Genomic DNA, 23,336 nt, shown 5'->3' on the forward strand with positions numbered 1-23,336 from the left:
GATGGAGGAGGCAGAGCGCGCGAGAGTTGTGAGGGTTTCTGTGCCTGTTCCTCTGAGTCTGAGGTGGAGGCCAGCATGCCTTACGTACAATGCAACATTGCGTTTTATCTAGCTCTACAACAGGCCTCAGGCAGCCCGGTGACGTTGGATGGTGACAGACAGTCACCATAGAGCTTCCCGCGCTTGGGAGCGCTGGGAGGAGAACCCGAGGCAGCTCTTCTCTGGCAGTGACGCTGCTGTGAGGTTTTCCTCCGCGTGCTACCCGCCCCCTGCTGCTCTGCCCAACAAAGACTCGCGGCTCAAGGGCTGAGCTGGCAAAGCCCGAACAAACAGGGCAAGTGGCCTTAATCTCTCCAGACTGCCGGGTCCTTCGCTCAAAGGGCTTTTCTCCTGCTCGGCTTTTCGTCAAAAACAAGTTAGAATTCATACAGAACTACACCATTTTCTTCTGGCAGACTTGCTTTAGTGCTCTAAAGCGAATCTCACTGTGTTCTCCAGGTCGACAATTTTAGCGTGCGACATACCTCCCAACAGACTACTGCATGCCCCAAATCACTGTTTTACAGTAGAGATGGTGAAGTCTCCTTCCAGCATAAACCCACAGCTTCACTATGCCAAATGCTGTCGCAATGAAGCCGTGAAGTCCGAGGGGAGACTCCCCCCTCTCCTCTGTTGTGATAGTGAAGCTGTTAAGGCCTATGGGAGACTTCCCCCTCTCCTCTGTTGTCATAGTGAAGCTGCGAAGGCCTATGGGAGACTTCGCCCACTTCTCTGTTGTCATAGTGAAGCTGTAAAGGCCTATAGGAGACTTCCCCCTCACCTCTGTTGTCATAGGGAAGCTGCGAAGGCCTATGGGAGACTTCCCCCCTCCCCTCAGTCGTCATAGGGAAGCTGTGAAGTCCTATGGGAGACTCCCCCCTCCCCTCTGTTGTCATAGTGAAGCTGTGAAGGCTTATGGGAGACTTCCCCCTCTCCTCTGTTGTCATAGTGAAGCTGTGAAGGCCTATAGGAGACTTCCCCGTCTCCTCTGGTGTCATAGTGAAGCTGCAAAGGCCTATGGGAGACTTCGCCCTCTCCTCTGTATTCATAGTGAAGCTGCGAAGGCCTATGGGAGACTTCGCCCACTCCTCTGTTGTCATGGTGAAGCTGTGAAGGCCTATGGATGACTTTCCCCTCTCCTCTGTTGTGATAGTGAAGCTGCGAAGGCCTATGGGAGACTTCCCGCTCTCCTCTGTTGTCATAGTGAAGCTGTGAAGTCTTCCCTCTCTGCTCTGTTGTCATAGTGACGCTGCGAAGGCCTATGGGAGACTTCGCCCTCTCCTCTGTTGTCATAGTGAAGCTGCGAAGGCCTATGGGAGACTTCGCCCACTCCTCTGTTGTCATAGTGAAGCTGTGAAGGCCTATGGATGACTTTCCCCTCTCCTCTGTTGTGATAGTGAAGCTGCAAAGGCCTATGGGAGACTTCCCGCTCTCCTCTGTTGTCATAGTGAAGCTGTGAAGTCTTCCCTCTCTGCTCTGTTGTCATAGTGACGCTGCGAAGGCCTATGGGAGACTTCGCCCTCTCCTCTGTTGTCATAGTGAAGCTGCGAAGGCCTATGGGAGACTTCGCCCACTCCTCTGTTGTCATAGTGAAGCTGTGAAGGCCTATGGATGACTTTCCCCTCTCCTCTGTTGTGATAGTGAAGCTGCGAAGGCCTATGGGAGACTTCCCGCTCTCCTCTGTTGTCATAGTGAAGCTGTGAAGGCCTATGGATGACTTTCCCCTCTCCTCTGTTGTGATAGTGAAGCTGCGAAGGCCTATGGGAGACATCGCCCACTCCTCTGTTGTCATAGTGAAGCTGTGAAGGCCTATGGGTGACTTTCCCCTCTCCTCTGTTGTGATAGTGAAGCTGCGAAGGCCTATGGGAGACTTCCCGCTCTCCTCTGTTGTCATAGTGAAGCTGTGAAGTCTTCCCTCTCTGCTCTGTTGTCATAGTGACGCTGCGAAGGCCTATGGGAGACTTCGCCCTCTCCTCTGTTGTCATAGTGAAGCTGTGAAGGCCTATGGATGACTTTCCCCTCTCCTCTGTTGTGATAGTGAAGCTGCGAAGGCCTATGGGAGACTTCCCGCTCTCCTCTGTTGTGATAGTGAAGCTGCGAAGGCCTATGGGAGACTTCCCGCTCTCCTCTGTTGTCATAGTGAAGCTGTGAAGGCCTATGGATGACTTTCCCCTCTCCTCTCTTGTGATAGTGAAGCTGCGAAGGCCTATGGGAGACTTCCCGCTCTCCTCTGTTGTCATAGTGAAGCTGTGAAGTCTTCCCTCTCTGCTCTGTTGTCATAGTGACGCTGCGAAGGCCTATGGGAGACTTCGCCCTCTCCTCTGTTGTCATAGTGAAGCTGCGAAGGCCTATGGGAGACTTCGCCCACTCCTCTGTTGTCATAGTGAAGCTGTGAAGGCCTATGGATGACTTTCCCCTCTCCTCTGTTGTGATAGTGAAGCTGCGAAGGCCTAAGGGAGACTTCCCGCTCTCCTCTGTTGTCATAGTGAAGCTGTGAAGGCCTATGGATGACTTTCCCCTCTCCTCTGTTGTGATAGTGAAGCTGCGAAGGCCTATGGGAGACTTCGCCCACTCCTCTGTTGTCATAGTGAAGCTGTGAAGGCCTATGGGTGACTTTCCCCTCTCCTCTGTTGTGATAGTGAAGCTGCGAAGGCCTATGGGAGACTTCCCGCTCTCCTCTGTTGTCATAGTGAAGCTGTGAAGTCTTCCCTCTCTGCTCTGTTGTCATAGTGACGCTGCGAAGGCCTATGGGAGACTTCGCCCTCTCCTCTGTTGTCATAGTGAAGCTGTGAAGGCCTATGGATGACTTTCCCCTCTCCTCTGTTGTGATAGTGAAGCTGCGAAGGCCTATGGGAGACTTCCCGCTCTCCTCTGTTGTGATAGTGAAGCTGCGAAGGCCTATGGGAGACTTCCCGCTCTCCTCTGTTGTCATAGTGAAGCTGTGATGTCTTCCCTCTCTGCTCTGTTGTCATAGTGACGCTGCGAAGGCCTATGGGAGACTTCACCCACTCCTCTGTTGTCATAGTGAAGCTGTGAAGGCCTATGGATGACTTTCCCCTCTCCTCTGTTGTGATAGTGAAGCTGCGAAGGCCTATGGATGACTTTCCCCTCTCCTCTGTTGTGATAGTGAAGCTGCGAAGGCCTATGGGAGACTTCCCGCTCTCCTCTGTTGTCATAGTGAAGCTGTGAAGTCTTCCCTCTCTGCTCTGTTGTCATAGTGACGCTGCGAAGGCCTATGGGAGACTTCACCCACTCCTCTGTTGTCATAGTGAAGCTGTGAAGGCCTATGGATGACTTTCCCCTCTCCTCTGTTGTGATAGTGAAGCTGCGAAGGCCTATGGATGACTTTCCCCTCTCCTCTGTTGTGATAGTGAAGCTGCGAAGGCCTATGGGAGACTTCCCGCTCTCCTCTGTTGTCATAGTGAAGCTGTGAAGGCCTATGGATGACTTTCCCCTCTCCTCTGTTGTGATAGTGAAGCTGCGAAGGCCTATGGGAGACTTCGCCCACTCCTCTGTTGTCATAGTGAAGCTGTGAAGGCCTATGGATGACTTCCCCCTCTCCTCTGTTGTGATAGTGAAGCTGCGAAGGCCTATGGGAGACTTCCCGCTCTCCTCTGTTGTCATAGTGAAGCTGTGAAGTCTTCCCTCTCTGCTCTGTTGTCATAGTGACGCTGCGAAGGCCTATGGGAGACTTCGCCCTCTCCTCTGTTGTCATAGTGAAGCTGTGAAGGCCTATGGATGACTTTCCCCTCTCCTCTGTTGTGATAGTGAAGCTGCGAAGGCCTATGGGAGACTTCCCGCTCTCCTCTGTTGTGATAGTGAAGCTGCGAAGGCCTATGGGAGACTTCCCGCTCTCCTCTGTTGTCATAGTGAAGCTGTGAAGTCTTCCCTCTCTGCTCTGTTGTCATAGTGACGCTGTGAAGTCTTCTCTCTCTGCTCTGTTGTCATAGTGACGCTGTGAAGTCTTCCCTCTCTGCTCTGTTGTCATAGTGAAGCTGTGAAGTCTTCCCTCTCTGCTCTTTTGTGATAGTGAAGCTGTGAAGTCTTCCCTCTCTGCTCTGTTGTCATAGTGACGCTGGGAAAGCCTATGGTGAGATTCCGCATCTTTGTAAAATAGTACTTTAGGTCCAGAAGTCGAAATTGGCAGGAACTAAAGCTCATGACGGCGTTGTACTTTTCATCAAAATCTGCCATTGTTCTTTTACTTGGACAGTAAGGTGCACCTTTTTTTGTTTGCATCCTTCTACCGGGATTCGAACTTGAGCACCGCGGTGCCACTCTAGTGTTTCATCTTGCTAAGCTATCTGACAGACAAGGGCTTGCTTTTGTTTGTTGGACTAGCCTGCTGTGGACATAAGGCAGAATCACGAGCCGCAACATAGTCCTGCTGATCGCTGCGGTGGGCGCAGTAATTAGAGTTTGCTTTCTACAACTAAGCACTGTTAGCCCGGAATTGCTGCATGCACTGCTGTGTGTGCAGGTTGTGGGGGTGGCTGTAGTCCTGGGCATGTCCCTTAAGAGGTGTGAATGGTGGTTGGAAGTGGCTGGCACACAAAGCTCCATGCTGTGGGGGACAAATAATGACTGAAAGTAATGGTCCTTTTCTTTACTGTGTTTCTTTCATTGTTGATAGTACAGTCATAAAACACAGTGTTGGTGTATGGATGGTGTATGTCGTGGGAGGATAGCACAGGGGCAATGTGCTCACCTTGGAAGCAAGCGACACGGAGCGCCACAGGTTCGATCCCCGGGTCAGCGGCGCGTCAAAACCTCTGGGTATTAAGCGTGTTATAAATAACCTATCATATCATGGAGTGGAAGAAAAGCAGGACCCTGGCATGGGGTTTATATCGGGTGTGGGGTGGGAGAGGGGCTGGACTGGGGGCAGGGTAGAGAGGAGCATTGGTCACTACTTTCTGTCCACTTCAAGCCCTGTTTATGCCCACGAAGGGTCTGTTGGGAGGCAGGTTGTATGCTGTGGCTGTGAGGGCCAAAACCTAACCTGTACATCTAGCACAGAGATCACGTGTTTTTCGTTTGTCCTCACAATTTCCTTGAGGAGTACTCCTCATATGTATCATCAGGGACTAGGGCTGGGCAAACCAGCTCGAAAAAGTTTTTGAGTCTATCTAAACCATGAGGGCTCAACTCGGCTTGAAAGATTCAAACCATTTGGACAGACTGGCCTAGGCCGAGCTCTCTCAGCGGGACCTTTGGTCACCCCCTTGCTGGCAGTGTGCATTCATTAACACTTTCCTCTGAATCCGTACATTCAAAGGGAGGCGTTACCTAGCTGGTGCCAGGAGGCTAGTGTCATTCCCTCAGTCACTAACACCTCTCATGCTCCAGCTGTGGCATGGCAAGGTGCAGGCTAGCCACAAAAGGAGTGTGACTGCGACTCTCATCCTGCCCCTGTCCCAGCGGTGTTCAAAGGCAACAATACAAGGCCACAGAAATACTCACTGTTTTATACCGTCTTTCTGGGGCTCTCTAGCATCGAGCAGGGCTTCGATGCTAGACCCTTTGGGTCTGGGCGCTATATCAAATGAAATAAATAAGTTTGCAGTGAGCCGAGTTAGATGAGTTGGTTCGACAGGATTCTGCAAGATGGGCAAATCAGCAAGCTTCAACGGCCCGAGGCCGGGTAAAGCTTAGGATACGTGCCGATACGCAGATGCACGTGATTCGAACGCGCAACAGTGGCTCAATTGCAGACACGTAGCGATTCAACTTCAGTAACGAGCCGTCTCGACTGGGCCCAACGGCGCAATGGGATTCCGGATGTGCAATCAGCTTGAGGCTCGAAGAAGTGGGGAGCAGAGGGGTGATGATGCCGAGTCAGCAGCTCGGAGATGCTGAAATCAGTTTAAAAACATAGAATAAGAAAATCAGCCCCCTGGGGTCCTTGCAGCGGCTCAAAAGGTCTTGAAGGTGCTCAAAATGGCCCACAGTGGTTCAAAGAAGCACATAGAGCCAGAGGAGGCTTCCTTCGCTCCTGTGGTGTGGTGAGGCCCTGTCCCAGGCCTCTGAGTAAAGGGTAAGTCCTTCTTCTGCCCTTTGCAGCCAGGAAGGTTGCCAGGAACACTTGCATGTTTTGACACTTCAGCAGGCATAGTCCCGGGTACCAGTGTTTCGAGAGCAGGCAGGATGTTAAAGCAGCCCATCATTTCAAATGCTCCCCTGAAACGGTTAGGGGGGCAGGGGTATACAACCTCCTTGAAGAAGCTTATCTTCACCCCAGTGGCTGAGGAATTTGGCCAGACTTTAGCCCTACATTTTTCCAGTGAAATCTTTACCGAGGATCTTTCAGGATGTTCCTTCAAGTTGTGTCCAAAGATGATTCAATTAAAGTGGGGGGGGGCGGTCCCGCCGCCTTTTATAGTCAGTTTAGCACAGTGGATTGGTCCATTGCAAGCCGTCTGTAAAGGGCCAATCACTGCTGCTGTAACAAGAGATTCACATTCCGATGTCAGCTCCGCGAGTGCCCCGACTTTAGAAAGATGGAAGGGGTCACAGGACGAACGTGTGGCCTATGCATTCTCAAGATGGTAGGAACCTTCTCCTGCGCTCAGATCCTCTTCTAAGCTACACTATACTTTCCCCTTTCTTGTCTGCCTAAGACTAAACACACTTCCGTGATTATGCCCCTGGTGTGACTTCGCTACTGTGCCGAAGCACTAGATCCCCTGGAGGTATGCCCCTTTCTTCTGGCAAAGAAAAAGAGACCCTGCAGGGCCCAATATTTGTTGAGGTGGAAACCATAGCCCCAGACTGCGATACACAAAACCTCTGAAAAGTTGAAGGGATCTGAGAAAACCACTTGATCATGAAATTACATCACATGGGCGTTGGCTTTTACATCTGTAAATCCTCAAATGCCACCATATCAAACTAGATACAGTTTTATACAGTTTTATATTTTACCAAAGCACTAACACTAGGCCTTGGGGATGCATAGTTATATATCATTTGAATTATGCGTGCACATTGTTAAGGCGGACCATGCCTGTTGGAATTAAGGTAATCCCAGCCGGCTGTTTTCAGAAATTCAAATGTTCCTCTGTAGCTGTCATTTTCCTAATCACACTGGAAAGTGAGGCCTGGTTAGCAGAGCTCACTTTCTGGGAGAGACAAAGCAAAAATGAAAAAAAGCTCAGGCAAGTCCACCCTCACAGATGGGATTCTGTCACAGGTTCTGTGGCCTGTGACCAGCCAAGAGGATATAGGACTCAGCTTTAGGTAGATGCCAGAAAGGTTTCAAGGCTCAGAATGTAAATCTGGGTTGAGAGAACTCATGGGGAGAAGCAAGAACCAAAAGGAACTGGCCCTCAGCAACAGCTGGGAGTTGTTACGAAGATTCCTATCACACATAGATTTGCTGTTTGCAAGCAGAGGGAGCCTTAATACCACAACCCATCTCCTATACCAATGCCATGCTGCAGAGACTACATCGGTGCACACCCACATCCCTGCTCACTGAGGATTTTAACGTATACTGTCTCCTGAAAGCTGCCAGTTGAAGACCAGAATAACAGGGAATGATGCGACAGGGGTTTCTGAATTGCCTACAACACAAACAAGTGTGAGACATCTATAGTTTGTTCAGACCAAAGGGAACCACTGCGGGTAGGAGTCTGCCTTCCATGTCCATGGCACAGCAAAAGGTGCGCAAGGGCTGACAGAGGGAAGGCAGGTGCAGAGGGCGTTAGCAGTAGCAAAGCCAAGGGTGGGGATGCGCAACCTCAGTGCCCGGTGTGCCCCGGCTCTCGTAAGGCTGGTGCTGCCTCTTTGAATTACATTTTTTGTTAATAAAGTGAATGCTGCGCTCGCTGGTTTCCATGGGTTTCTGAACAGCCAAAAATGTGAAAGCCCCACCCGGCACACATACCCTCAGGACTGCAGACATGAAGACAAGGTAAAAAGATTTGTTTTAAAAAGCTGATTGTAGGTTTGTACTATATGTGTGCATGTTTCTATGTAATGCATGCAATGTGTTTGTGAACGCTCCTTAGAGAGAGAGAGAGAGTGTGTGTGTGTGTGTGCGTGTGTGCGTGTGTGTGTGTGTGTCCAAGCATGTGCCTAAATGTCTGGATAGGAGTTTGCGCGTGAATTCCCTGCAGCCATGTGTTTGGGTGGCAGGGAAGAAGGGTTCAGCTTTGGCAATGCTGGTATAGATTGCAAGCTCAGTTTCGTGAAATTGACTTACAATGAAGGCCTAGATTTGCTGCAGCCTCATGCATGTAATTTACAGTGACCATTACTGCTACGGATTGGCCGCATCCACTTGCAAGTTATTTACACTACTGGCATACATAAGATTGTGGCTGCAGCTCTTGCAAGTGTTTTACAGGATCAGTACTGGCATATACTGAGTATGCCCACAGCTTCATGCAAGTAACTTATAGTGGCCATTAGTGGCATATACTGATTGTAGCTGCAGGTTCAAGCAAGTGATTTGCAGTGATCATTAATGGCATAGATTAATTGTGTCCAAAGCTCCATGCATGTGATTTACAGTGACGATTACTGGCATGCACTGTTGCTTCAGCATCACGAAAGTGATTTACAGATTGTAAATTAATTTCACGAAGCTCGCCTCATCACAGGTTTGGCAGATTTCCCCCCAGCTCTAAGCTGGGGGGAAATCTGCCAAGAATTTTGCGCTCTTACCGCCGGCGGGAAATCCGCCGGCGATTAGAGCACGAAAATTCCCCATTGAGCCCAATGTGGAATGGGAAATTCCCGAATGGGCTCAGTGGGGAATGGGCAATGCCCGTTCCACCAAACCTGTGATCCAGCGCTATTAGCGCTGGGGGGCTTGGGGAGGGTCTGGGGGGTTTGGCGGTAGGGCTATTAACACCGGTGCTAATAGCGCCGGCGTTACCGCCCAACTCGTGATGAGGCCTGTTGCAGTAATGGTCACTGTCACTGTAAGTCACAGGACAGATACATTGTGCCTGCAGCTTGACGAAAATGCTTTAAAATGCTCCTTTGTACTGTGGGTGACATGGCATTTATTGTATATTTTCATGTGCTTCCCTAGAGAACCAATTGTATTTGTATTTTATTGAATTTATATAGCCCTTTAATCCAAAGTGCTTTACATGAGAACAAGCAAAATGACAACAAGCATAATATGGAAATTGAATCATAACTTGAAAACAGTGTAAAGAACAATTTACAATATTGCAATTGTATGACTATTTTTCCAAAAATGTATTGTAAAATGTATAATTTTCACACATTATGTTAGGATAACTCCCCCACCACAAACATGCCTTAAATTATTTTGAGCTTCCTGGCTACACTTGGTCGCTCGTGCCAATTTGGAGATGTAGTTAGTATTTAGGCCCCCCACTGAAAATATTTACCAGCTTTGAATGACCATTAATCCTTTAGAAACTTGGTGCCCCATCAAGGAGTGCCCGCCCCTCCTCTTCGAACCCAAAAGCTTCCTCTGCCACTGGGAGTTAGGATGTGGCTGCCATGATGTGCATGCAACAAATAAACAGCAAAATGCAGTAAATACATACTGGACCTCATTACAATTGGGCTGATCCAGAAACAACAGTACCAGTAAGCCTACCAGCACCGCTGTTTCCAGACCGGCACACTACAAGACCTGCAGGGCGGAAGGGCACCCACTCGCAGAGTTCTCACAGGAGCACCGGCACCGTTGTTAATGGTGCTGCTGCTACCGTGTTCCCATTCCCATGGAGTCCTTTGGAACTCACAAAATTGCCGGCGCCTGACTTCCCGGCCACTGCAGGGTTACCGCTGAATTCTTAATGATGCCCAATGTCTGTGTCATGTCCAGTGGTTCCCAAGTACACACTCAGCGCCGTCTGTTGGTGGATTTAAGTACTGAAACTTTCGCTGATGCACTGGCCAATAGTTTGGGACTTTTCATCTGATTCTGTTGATTATCGAAAGTAGCACATATACCAAATGTGTGCCATGTTTAGAAGTGTGAGCAAACCTTGCCTTTCGACATGGCAATCGCCATAAAAACAGATGAATTTGTTTTCGGCTGCAGATATTCTGATGGTAGGCCGACACACGTATTTATGACCAGACTCTCACACGTTGGTAACTTCAGTACTGCATACATATCACAGCGACACTGTACTTCGACAGCTGTTTTGGAATACTCAAACCAAGTGCCAGTACCATTTTCATCACACACTGAATTTGTAGTCATTATATGCAAATGGTCCCTAGAACATTCCAGAGCCGCTGTGCGGGCTATCTGTCCTTTTGGCATTCATGATGCTGCAGTTTTTGGGGACAGCTGTACTGCCATCCAGATCCTGGTTGTTAATGAAAGTTGGAGACGCAAAATCCCTGAGGTACTTTAGTGGCTGCTGTTGGCAGAAGCGCCAGCTCAGAATATGGCCCTCTGTCTGTGTGGAAATGCCCGCTTTGATCGGATACTAATTCCCAACAGGCACAGCCTCATGTCAGGACAGGGCTAGGCCATGTGTAAAACACGACACTTTGGGCCTCATTACAACCCTGGTGTTGGACCATGGTGCTATAAGCATGCCGGATTCGGCCATGGTGGATGGCGGATTTACCGCCCCATTCCAAGGTTGGCGGGGCGGTAAATCCCCATTCACCATGGCCCCTTCCCCATTCCCATCTTTGGCCCATAGGGCTCAATGGGAATGGGGAAGGCACTAATTACGGCACCGTAAATTACGGTGCCGTAATTTGCACCAAGGTCCCTTAGCGGGTTGGACTTTAACGTCTGCAAAAAGCAGGCGTTGAAGTGTGAATCTGGCGTTAAGGGTTTAACGGCTCCACAGCCTTTTACGGCGCCGTTAACCCCTAAACGCCAGGGTTGTAATGAGGCCCTTTGGCATCTTTTTCGAAATTATGAGCCTCATTACGAGTTTGGAGGTAGCCATGCCGTTCTTAGCGACATGGCTGCCTCCAAACTCGTGCCCGGGTCCTGAAAAAAGGGAATTACTGGGCCATTCCGATTTATGCGGGCCCAGTAATTCCCTTTTCTCGGGACCTGGACCCGGTAACATCCCCATTCCCATTCGAGCCCCCATAGGGCTCAATGGGAATGGGGAGGATGCTAACAACGGACCCGTTAATGACGGGTCCGTTGTTAGCATCCTGGTCTGCTTGCGGGTGGCACTATGCACGTCTGGTCTGTCTCGTGAGCAAACTCGGAATGTGGCTGCCGGGAATGAACGTTGCTGGTACCTTACCGGCACCGTTCATTCCGCGGCCGCCAGCCTTGTAATGAGGCCCTATGGTTTTTTAAATGTATTTTATTAACATCTTTTTATTGACATAACAACTCCCCCTCGTGGCCACAAGCACGGCCTGGGACTCGAAGCACGGTCAGCCAGGTTCACAGGGGGGTTGGCGGTTGGGACACTTCACAACTACACCATATAACCTCGTTGGTAATAGGAAAGGTGAAATGGCACATTTAACGGCTGCACACTCCAGGGAAAACATTGGCATTGACTCTGGGGTTTTAACACATGCACACTTTTTAACATTTTCGAACCACATTAGAAGAAAATATCATCCCTTGTTTTTTTTCTGTATGTTGCTTTTATGAAAGGAAAATGCCCATTTGTCCTGTGCAATTTGTCTGATTATGCAAAGCCAATTGAATGACATTTGCATATTGCACCTTGATATGCTAATTTCTGGTGACATCTCATCCCATTGCGTACGTTAATGAGCCCCCGCCCACTTTTTTAGGACCTGACCCCCTGTGTCATGATATAGCACATGTGTTATTCATGCATGCTTTTAAGAAGGAGAGAGCAAAACTACAGGCGGCACAACCTAAGGAGGCGGGAGAGGGGTTTTAGTTGGGATGTAGATGGGGCAGGTTTTGGGTTGCCAGCGGAAGAGGTAGGGTCAGGGGAAGGAACTGAGCAGTACTTAGAGGGTGATCAGGGCTTATTTATTTATTAAAATTCTTGGTATAGTGCCAAATCACCCGCAGGCCTCACAGCGCACATAGAACAAAGGCAGAACGGACCAAAAAATAAATAAGAAATCCGAAGGGAATGAAGATTGGAGTCAGAGAGCATAGAACTAGGGCGAGGTAAAAAGGAAGTTCTTCGGGTTCTTTTTAAAGATGACCAAAGTAGGAGAGGACTTGAGATGAAGTGGAATCGAATTCCACAGTGCTGGAGCAAGGACGTCAAAGTTTGTTTTTCCATATTTGGCCAGATGGAAACGAGGCTGGGAAAGTCTTGCCTGTTCAGCGGACCTAAGAAACCGTCCTGGGATATAACGATGAATCTGTGCTGAAAGGTAGCTGGGTGCAGTGGCATTCAGGCATTTGAAAGTATCTTGAATGATACCCTGTGCCTAATTGGAAGCCAATGTAGACTTTTGCGGGCTTCAGTGATAGAATGCCGCCCCGAAAGACCGAGTACAGCACGAACGGCGCCATTTTGAGTGGTCTGAAGAGCTGCAATATTGGTAGAGGATGTACCAGCAAAGAGGCTGTTAGAGTATTCCAACCGCAAGTTGATGAGAGCGGTGGCCAGGAGAGACAGTTACAGTAATCCAACCGCATGTGACTCGCGTTTTGGCTACATGAGAACGCATGGCAAGTTCGGCGTCAATGGTGACCCCATGCGTCTTGACGCTTTGAACCACAGGGAAACAGACATTTGCAATAGAAAATGAAGCATAATCGGCAGGAAGGTTCTTCAACATATAACTGGAGGCGGCAATAAGGAGCTCAGTTTTATCAGCATTCAGCACCATAAAGTTCTGAGCCATCCAGGAATGAATGATGGAATAGATGGCCGAGATGGCCTTACAGTCGGTGGCGTAAGAACCGGAGAGTTCACCCCCAAAGAACACTAGCGAGAAGGGGGTGGGCCAGGTGGGTAGGGAAGAGAACATGGTTGCGCAGTGTCCTCTACATAAGAGCAGGGAACGGTGTGGAGCAGGCTCACGAACAATGTCTCGTTGCAGCGGGAAAGCCGGCCTGGGAGCACAGGCTTTGCCACACCTGGACTACGTCCGACAAAACATCGTGGTAGGGTGACCAGATTTTTAAACGTAAAAAACCGGGACAGGGCAACTAACATAAAAGTAGGACTAACTCTTGAAAGTGGCTGTCAAGGCACTACACTTCAGTAGTGGTTGGAGGAGAAAAGGGATTAAGTGCTACTGTTCAAATAAACCCATATTATATTTAACTTATCACAAACGAACACTATCTTAAGTTGCAGAATTCAGCATTTCTTCTGTGCAAGATTGTGCATTCCTGCATGTCAGCTATGAAGACCTACTACCAAAAACCAGGACCACTGCAGTTTCCAATGGGAACATATCTTGGGAAAGGGGGACAGAGCAGCAAAAACTGGGACAGTCCCAGAAAAACCGGGATGTCTGGTCACCCTACATCATGGAAATTGAAGGATAGTGGACCCAGAAAGACGATATCATCGTAGAGTGGCAGGGAGCTGCTCGAACTATTACCCTCTAGAACTACATGAATAAATAAATAGAGATTTTATATTGCGCTCAATGCACGAGACCAGCCTCTACGCACGGGACCGGGTTTCGAAATCGCGTTCTTGCTTCAAGACAAATGGGTTGCCCCTGAGCTATCCTCCTGGTCCAACACCCATCATATCTGCACACTTCGTGTCACACTCAAGAGCCCCATTCTGATGTTGGCGTAAATATGGGCTTTGCAGTTGGGCAACAAATGACGCTAAAATGCTTGCAACGTGCTTAGCGGCTATAATTTGTGCAATTCTTATTTGTTAAGCACTTGCTACTGAGATATGCAGTTTACCTTTATTTGGGAGGTCAAAGTCCTGACAACTCGGTCGCCCTTTCTTCCGAGGTGGACAACCTGAGCAATATTAAAAGGGGAAACAGCAAAACCTTTGATTTGCAGTGCCTCGCACCTGCAAACACCATGCCAGCCAGTAAGAGCTGGATATATGGTGAGGTATTAGCCTAGTGCGGCTCGCCCCTGGACAAGGAAGGTGGGCATTCAGCATTTGTTTGCTACCCTCCCCAACCTCGAAGCTCGAGCTATTCCTTTCTTCGAAGGATATCGTTGCCAGGCGCCCAGGTACACGAAATACAAAATAGGGCTGGCAGCCAACTCAAAAACCGGCTTTTCCAGTTCTCGGTGCAGGTAGGAAGACCAAACCGTGATACTCGATGCTGACCCACCGCAGCGGCTAGGAACGGGATCCGCCACCTATTACACGTTTCTAGGTTTATCTTTGCCCGTTGCTGGAGCTGCATACCACAGAGATGGGCCACTGCACCTCAAACCCCTGCATGCAATCACCGGGGGCTCCTGCTGGCCCACATGCTTTCCAATGACTGGCAAAGGGATTTTTGCCCCCCTACTCAACTGCTGTGGGGAAACACTCTGTTGAACTCAGTTGTACCTTTGAACTGGGTATTGGTGTCCAAAGGTGTCTTTTAGTGTCAGCTACTATGTTTATTTCAGTTGGGTTCCCCTTGGTTTTCCTGCTGAACTTGTTCAATTTCCACAAATCCGTAGGCTGCAGCCATATCCTGTGGATGGCAACTAGAATTTCCGCCAGGTTAGGAGGGTGCATGGCAAATGCTCACAGAGGATACAGTCGGTGGGGCACGTGCATGCAAGAGAGAACATATGTTGGGGTTGTATAGCGACACAACATAGTAGCTGAAAGAGCTACGATGACCTGCTGTTGGAAAGTCCACTTCTCCATTGAAGCGGCTGCTTACGTGTGGGGGATGGTGGTACGCGAGGGGTTAAAAGATGGTATTGCTGTAAGCAGGTGGTAAGTTGTTTAAAAGCCTCAATGAAGTGGCTGGAACTCAGTCACTTTCTGGAAAACAGAAGCTAGCAATGTTCTTCCCTGGGGGAGTGTGTTCCAGAGGTGGGGGGTCTTCTACTGGGAGCAACAATCTACTGGTTCCGGATCAGATTGTCTTCTGTTGGCTTCCATGTTATTTCTTCTCATTTTGTTTAATCGAGGTAGAAATCATCTGTGTCTTTTTTCCACTGGAAGGTTTTGCTGAAAACATATGTGGGGGAAACCCCCTGCAGTCCCCCGGCCCCCTTTACATTAAGTATTCATCTAAACCCACCCCCACATATATTTGCGGCTAAATCCGTAATAGAAAATTCAATGATTTCTTCCTGGATTAACTCTACTGCGGCAAACACTGCCTATCCCTTTCTGTTAGCAGCTTTGCTAGATTGGCCCCTGTGGCGCGGTCCTTGCTCCCAGGTGGATTTGGGGTGAGGGTTAGCTCGGTGCCTGGTATGCAGAGGGCCTTGTGCCAGATAATCAGGTACTCGAATGAGACATAATTAGATGGATTACCTATACATGTTACATTAGGTACGGCTCGGCTGCTATGCCTATCGGCAATCGTCATACTGTAACACCTATGTAAAAGTACCCGTATAGATATGCTGAAAGAGATCACGTGTTCTCTGGTGGAATGACGGCAATGGGTTGCCTTCTCCGAAGGATTAGTCAGAAGGAAGCCTCTGTCCCATAAAAGCGGATAGTACGTCTCTCCTTGGATTAGCTGGGCTTATAAATTCGCCAGGCATGGATCAAGGCAGATCTTTGGATTCCAGGAAACCCTTTGGAAGAAAGTGAATAATGGACAGAGAGCTCCCAGGCTAGGTTGCGCTGTGCCGGTTGAGTAGACGGGTTAGGTTGCAGAGTGCAGGGTGAGTGGTCTTATCACCTTGGATTGCCCTTCTCAGAAAGGGTCAGAGGTCAGTGAAGATCTGCTGCTAAGGACACCAAAATGCACAGACTTTATAGCAATGACAGGTCAACATTTGAGGGTCAAGATAAAGGCTGAAAAGTACAGACTATACAAAAAATATAAAGACAGAGGGGAAATGGCTGTATTTTAGGGGCCAGCTCCTGAGAATGTGGCATTTACTGTCCCTTTTTATAATGCAAAGGCCACATTTTCAAATGTCATGATGTTTTCTTTATTTCCAATTAAATTCATTTTCAATTGAATGTTGACAGTCAAGGTCATTAGAACTGTTAAAGGCCTGAACAATTTTGGAGGATTGTAGCTTTTAGAGCTTGCTGTCATTCAGTTAGTTTAATTTCAACCGCTTTGTGAAGCTTTTTTCCATGTTCTCGACTTTGTTTCTAGTCTGTGGTAGTCTTGTGTTGAAGCTGGTTTGTCTGAGAGCCATTCATTCTCTTGTCTAGAACGCATAGTCTTGAGTGCATCGTGGGTGAATTGCATTGTGGGTAGATGAGGGGGATGGATTAGGGTTAGCAAAACAACGCAAGGAACACAACAGGGTTTTATCTGAGTGTTGGTTTCAACAGAGGTGACGTTGGCTGGATATATACTTCCCCACTTCATTCTGGTCAACGCTGCTTGTATTGTCCTATCTGTTTCTCTGTTCCTCGGTCGAAGTCTAAAGAAACCTCATCACCTTCGATTCCTCTAACCCTAGAGGAGGGACAGCATCCCTGAATACTCTCCCTCTAGGGGAGCCCCCAACCCCTTAAACCCTACAGAGAAGGCGTGACTCATCAGACCTCGCTCACCTCCATGAAGAGCTTTACTCCTCATGCTGTACTGATGATACCACAGAAGATATCACCCCACGGACTCTGCCCACTACCAAGGAGACCCACCCGCATAGACTGTTCTCCACTACCAAACAGGATGTCCTGCTTCAACCACTGAAGACATCTCACCTCAAATTATGCCCACCACAAGTAGACTTCCTCCCACCACCCCCACACCATAAGGCGCTGCCCGCTAAAGAGTATACCTCACTCACTAAGATTGTACTGCTCGAACAAGAACATCACCCATCTGACCCTGCTCGCCTCAGAGTAGGCATCACGCCTGTGATTCTACTGCTCGAACAAGAGAAGACATCACCCATCAGACTCTACTCACCTCAGAGCAGACCTCACCCCTCTAATTCTACTGCTCATACAAGAGAATGCATCACCCATCAGACCCTGCTCACCTCAGAGTAGACATCACCCCCGTGATTCTACTGCTCGAACAAGAGAAGACATCACCCATCTGACCCTGCTCACCTCAGAGCAGGCATCACACCTGTGATTCTACTGCTCATACAAGAGAAGACATCACCCATCTGACCCTGCTCACCTCAGAGCAGGCATCACACCTGTGATTCTACTGCTCGAACAAGAGAAGACATCACCCATCTGACCCTTCTCACCTCAGAGTAGGCATCACACCTGTGATTCTACTGCTCATACAAGAGAAGACATCACCCATCTGACCCTGCTCACCTCAGAGTAGGCATCACGGCGGTGATTCTACTGCTCGAACAAGAGAAGACATCACCCATCTGACCCTTCTCACCTCAGAGTAGGCATCACACCTGTGATTCTACTGCTCATACAAGAGAAGACATCACCCATCTGACCCTGCTCACCTCAGAGTAGGCATCACACCTGTGATTCTACTGCTCGAACAAGAGAAGACATCACCCATCTGACCCTTCTCACCTCAGAGTAGGCATCACACCTGTGATTCTACTGCTCATACAAGAGAAGACGTCACCCATCTGACCCTGCTCACCTCAGAGTAGGCATCACACCTGTGATTCTACTGCTCGAACAAGAGAAGACATCACCCATCTGACCCTTCTCACCTCAGAGTAGGCATCACACCTGTGATTCTACTGCTCAAACAAGAGAAGACATCACCCATCTGACCCTGATCACCTCAGAGTAGGCATCACGGCGGTGATTCTACTGCTCATACAAGAGAAGACATCACCCATCTGACCCTTCTCACCTCAGAGTAGGCATCACACCTGTGATTCTACTGCTCATACAAGAGAAGACATCACCCATCTGACCCTGCTCACCTCAGAGTAGGCATCACACCTGTGATTATACTGCTCGAACAAGAGAAGACATCACCCATCTGACCCTTCTCACCTCAGAGTAGGCATCACGCCTGTGATTCTACTGCTCGAACAAGAGAAGACATCACCCATCAGACTCTACTCACCCCAGTGTAGGCATCACACCTGTGATTCTACTGCTCATACAAGTGAAGACATCCCCCATCTGACCCTGCTCGCCTCAGAGTAGGCATCACGGCGGTGATTCTACTGCTCATACAAGTGAAGCCATCACCCATCTGACCCTGAACACCTCAGAGTAGGCATCACGGCGGTGATTCTACTGCTCGAACAAGAGAAGACATCACCCATCAGACTCTACTCACCTCAGAGCAGACCTCACCCCTCTAATTCTACTTCTCATACAAGAGAATGCATCACCCATCAGACTCTACTCACCTCAGAGCAGACCTCACCCCTCTAATTCTACTTCTCATACAAGAGAATGCATCACCCATCTGACCCTGATCACCTCAGAGTAGGCATCACGGCGGTGATTCTACTGCTCATACAAGTGAAGACATCACCCATCTGACCCTGCTCACCTCAGAGTAGGCATCACACCTGTGATTCTACTGCTCGAACAAGAGAAGACATCACCCATCTGACCCTTCTCACCTCAGAGTAGGCATCACGCCTGTGATTCTACTGCTCGAACAAGAGAAGACATCACCCATCAGACTCTACTCACCCCAGTGTAGGCATCACACCTGTGATTCTACTGCTCATACAAGTGAAGACATCCCCCATCTGACCCTGCTCGCCTCAGAGTAGGCATCACACCTGTGATTCTACTCCTCGAACAAGAGAAGACATCACCCATCTGACCCTTCTCACCTCAGAGTAGGCATCACCCCCGTGATTCTACTGCTCATACAAGAGAAGACATCACCCATCTGACCCTTCTCACCTCAGAGTAGGCATCACCCCCGTGATTCTACTGCTCGAACAAGAGAAGACATCACCCATCAGACTCTACTCACCTCAGAGCAGACCTCCCCCCTCTAATTCTACTTCTCATACAAGAGAATGCATCACCCATCAGACCCTGCTCACCTCAGAGTAGACATCACCCCCGTGATTCTACTACTCGAACAAGAGAAGACAGCACCCATCTGACCCTTCTCACCTCAGAGTAGGCATCACTCCTGTGATTCTACTGCTCATACAAGAGAAGACATCACCCATCTGACCCTGATCACCTCAGAGTAGGCATCACGGCGGTGATTCTACTGCTCATACAAGTGAAGCCATCACCCATCTGACCCTGATCACCTCAGAGTAGGCATCACGGCGGTGATTCTACTGCTCGAACAAGAGAAGACATCACCCATCTGACCCTGCTCACCTCAGAGTAAGCATCACGCCTGTGATTCTACTGCTCATACAAGAGAAGACATCACCCATCTGACCCTGCTCACCTCAGAGCAGACATCACCCCTCTAATTCTACTGCTCATACAAGAGAATACATCACCAATCATACCCTGCTCACCTTAGAGTAGACATCACCCCTGTGATTCTTCTGCTCATACAAATGAAGACATCACCCATCAGACTCTACTCACCTTACAGTAGAGATCAGCTGCCAGACTCTACTGCTTATACCAGAGAAGACATCAGCGATCAAACTGCACACCTCAGAGTAGAGCTCATCCTCATTAGAATCTGCCCATCTCCTGGTAGACCTCTCCACCACCGGCTCCGCCCATTTAAAAGATGAACGTGCACATTCAACTCCTTGACCATGAGGAGACCACTCCTGGTCAGACTCTGAGCATATCAGAAGAGGCCTCACCTCCTTCCGAGTCCTCAGCCCTGCAGTAAGGGTCCCATAGATTCCCCTTTTCATGTCCTCACTCACCTGGTCTCCACCGTCTGTCGTCCTCAGTCACCATGTCCACGCCATTGATGAGATTTTCCCAGAATTCCTGCAGGTTTTCCGATTCTGGCAGCCTTCCTGCAATTCCAGCGATGACTATATCCTCCATCCTGCCGCTCTTCTGTAGGGGTGATGATGGGGGAATGGGGGTAAGGGAAGGAGGACGGGTGAGGAGAGGGAAGAATGCACAGTCAGGCAGAGGAGCGGGAAAGTGGGAGAGAAAGGATGAAGAGGTGTGCAGCAACAGAGACAAGAGGAGAACAAGAGGGGAAGATAGAGAGAAACATAGAGGGACAGCATGTATTAGAAAGTGTGGGGTGAAGGAGATAGAGGTAAAGATGAGAGGAAGTAGAAGGATGGGAATAGGAAGGCGGAGAGATGGAGGAAATAGGGAAGTCATGGGGAGGGTGGAGGAGAGAAGCGAGAGATGTTATAGTTAAATGTATTCATTAGTTAGTATTCATTTCTCTGAGAAAGGCTGACACTTGTCTTTTACAGAGAGGGCCAGACTGGGCTTCTAGCACCCGTCCTCTACCACAGGAGCCAGCTAGGGCTTCTAGCATCCACCCTCTTGCCCAGGAGCCGGTCTGGGCTTCTAGCACCCGCCCTCTTGCCCAGGAGCCGGCCTGGGCTTCTAGTATCTGTCCTGTAACCCAGCAGCAGACCTTCGCTTCTAGTGTCCGTACTCTATGGAGCTGGGATCTGGCTTCTAGCATTCGCTCTCTATCCCAGGAGCCGGCCTTCGCTTCTAGTATACGTCCTCCATCGCAGGAGCAGGCCTTTGCTTCTAGTGTCCGTACTCTAAGGAGATGGGACTTGGCTTCTATTATCCACCCTCTATCCCAGGAGCCGGTCTAGGCTTCTAGTATCCACCCTCTATCCCAGGAGCTGGTCTGGGATTCTAGCATCCGCCCTCTTGCCCAGGAGCAGGACTTCGCTTCTAGTATCCGTCCTGTATGCCAAGAGCAGGCCTTTGCTTCTAGTGTCCATAGTCTAAAGAGATGGGACCTGCAGTTTGCTCGAATAGCATATTGTAGCGTCGTAGAACGACTATTCAAATTGCAGGAAGTTGGGTCCCCCTCTGAAGCGCAGCTGCTTCAGATGCCGCCCCCTGTCTGACAGTACTACTTCAGGACCCCATGCGATCTTTGGTCTGCCTGCTTCCTTTCAGTGCTGCCCAATCCTGTCAGAGCCAGTCCAAGAGTCCAAGACTTGCCCATTCCCGCTCCATGCGCAACTTGACATAACTACGAGCAAACGCGTAGACATGCTGCTGCGGCAACACTTCCCAGGAGAATAGGGAGCCGTTAGAACAGACAGACGAGTTCCGGAGAGACGCCGACATCCAAGGATGAATACAAGTAAGCGGGCCCTGACCCGGCGCACTATAATTCCGCCGGCTGCACTCAGATTCTACTGACATGCAATCTATGCTTACACACTCATTGTTCACCCACAGACCGATACAGGCACCCAAGCGGACTACAAAGACCCCACGCACTTCGAAGACATTCACACATGCAGCCAATCACAGTGTGCCCATAGCTCTCCAACAACTAGCCAACATAAAACCTTGCACAAACAATAGTTGTGTGGTCCGGAGAACACTTCACACAATCCAATGGTGGCCTCTCAAAACGCCACCTTTCTATTTGTTTTATCTCTCAAAAAGAAGAAAGCATGTAATCAAATGCACCACGGCAAGACACACAAGTGTCCAGCAGTCTACACCCAGAAGCAGAAAACTGAGTCCCCCTTCTTCCTACAAGAGCCAAGAGGCTGACACGGAAGGACAGACCAGGTCAGTGACCACAAGACGACATTTAGCAAGCTCTCCACCCCTACCCACCCAACCTTTCTGGAACCCGGATATCTGGTCATAGAAATGCTTGTATACAAGAATGTGTATACTGGATATTAGAGCCTGTGGGTGACACGCATGATTTTGTTTCCCCAACAACAGAGCTCATCAATCCGAAGGCCCAGTCGAATGCGCTCACATTACCAGCCGAAACGTCCATGGTCAAGGACCAACTAGAACGCTTCACCATCCCATTGAGTTCGGCACTATCGATACTGACGTAGACCAAGGATTGGTCAAGCCATGATCTTGACGATAAACAAACAATGAAATGTTGAAATGTTGAATTGCATTAACACTTGCTACGATTCCAAGATGCCTTTATTTACTTATTTGTTTTACAAATGCATGTCACGAATGTTTTCCACCATATGTTCTCTAAATGTTGTAAGATCAATCGTAGTTTGTGAGGAAATACCAGAAGCATCATCTATTGAGATGCACGTCAACTACATCGAAAAATAAAACAAACTGTAAGGCAAAAAGCAAATAGAAATAAGATTGTTTGAAAAGACCAGATGAAGGATCAGCAAGTGTCATGCACTCCTTCGCATAAAACTGTTCTAGGTAGGTAACTGGACGTCAAGTACCACAGAAACACCTAAGAACTAGGCAAGAATGGTGCATGCGGTAACCTAATAGGGCAGGACACCTTATGTCACATTCCCACTCCATGGCACTGGCCCTCCCTCCAAGCGGCCCACTCCCTTTCAGCACCGCTACAGGGCCTGGCAGGCTGCTCTGTTAGCGTAGCTCTGGGGCCCCAGCTCACAGCCTCTTCTCTAAAACAAGAGGTCCTCCTGCCTTGGAACACTTTACTTTTCTGGTTCGTAAAACTGGAGTCCCTGGAAGCAGAAGCGGGGTGCGCCTAAGGAAATCCAAGGGGGACATCAATATCTCTATATATAGCTGAGATTTTAGAGGGAGCTCTCATGCGTTATTTGGTTTTTAAAACAGTAATCACCAATTCCCCCTCAGAGAACATCAGCAAATGTGAAAATGCTTATGGACGATGACTCCATAATAAATAAAGCCCTGCAACTGGACTAAAAGAGAGAGCACTTGGGTCTGATGCCAGGTGAGTTTTGCTTACATTATCCTGAATCCTGGTGCTGGAGGAATCATACAGGGGGTGAGGGGAGGGTCGTTGTTTCCAGCAATGGCTTCTGCTGAGGAAATGGCATTGTCTCCTATCTGTAGCACGGCCCACATACATAGATGCAGGGGGCCTAATTTACAGAGCGGGTTTCAATGGGCTCGCACCATGGTAAACTACTTATGTAAATCAGTCCCCCGGTGTTATTTGCACTGATCTTTTTCCTTTCATACTCTCGCTCTTTTGATGTTTCTATAGCTAGACTGCTAGAGCTCTTTCTTTCTCTTTCACTCCTTTTTACTCTTTCTTGCCTTAACAAGTTCTCTTCATTTCCATTTTCCTTTGAAGCATTTGCCCTCTTTTGACCATTATTTTGCCCTTTCCTTCCGACTTTTTCCTCTCTCTTTCTATCACTAACGTTCACACTTTTGCACTTTCGTTCGATTGTAGAACCTCCGGCAGTGATGAGAGGGTCTGGGAAAAGAGCTCAGTGGGTTACTCGCTTGCTGCTAAGATCTCTGTGGTAGGCGAGTCCGAATCCCGTCAAGACTAAC

The 23,336-nt window shown here is 49.0% G+C and overlaps 1 protein-coding gene across 1 annotated transcript in view; it reads right to left on the reverse strand.

The window, feature by feature from the left end:
* Window positions 1-23,336, reverse strand: part of FASN (fatty acid synthase) — a 297,582-nt gene that overhangs the window by 184,487 nt on the left and 89,759 nt on the right. The window contains exon 2 of the mRNA XM_069655327.1: window positions 19,808-19,946. Within this exon, the coding sequence (XP_069511428.1) occupies window positions 19,808-19,934 (127 nt within the window). The 5' untranslated portion in view covers window positions 19,935-19,946. The remainder of the gene's footprint in view (window positions 1-19,807; window positions 19,947-23,336) is intronic.

The sequence above is a fragment of the Ambystoma mexicanum genome, chromosome 3q (assembly GCF_040938575.1).
Source record: "Ambystoma mexicanum isolate Mex_15411 chromosome 3q, UKY_AmexF1_1, whole genome shotgun sequence".
NCBI classification, from domain to species: domain Eukaryota; kingdom Metazoa; phylum Chordata; class Amphibia; order Caudata; family Ambystomatidae; genus Ambystoma; species Ambystoma mexicanum.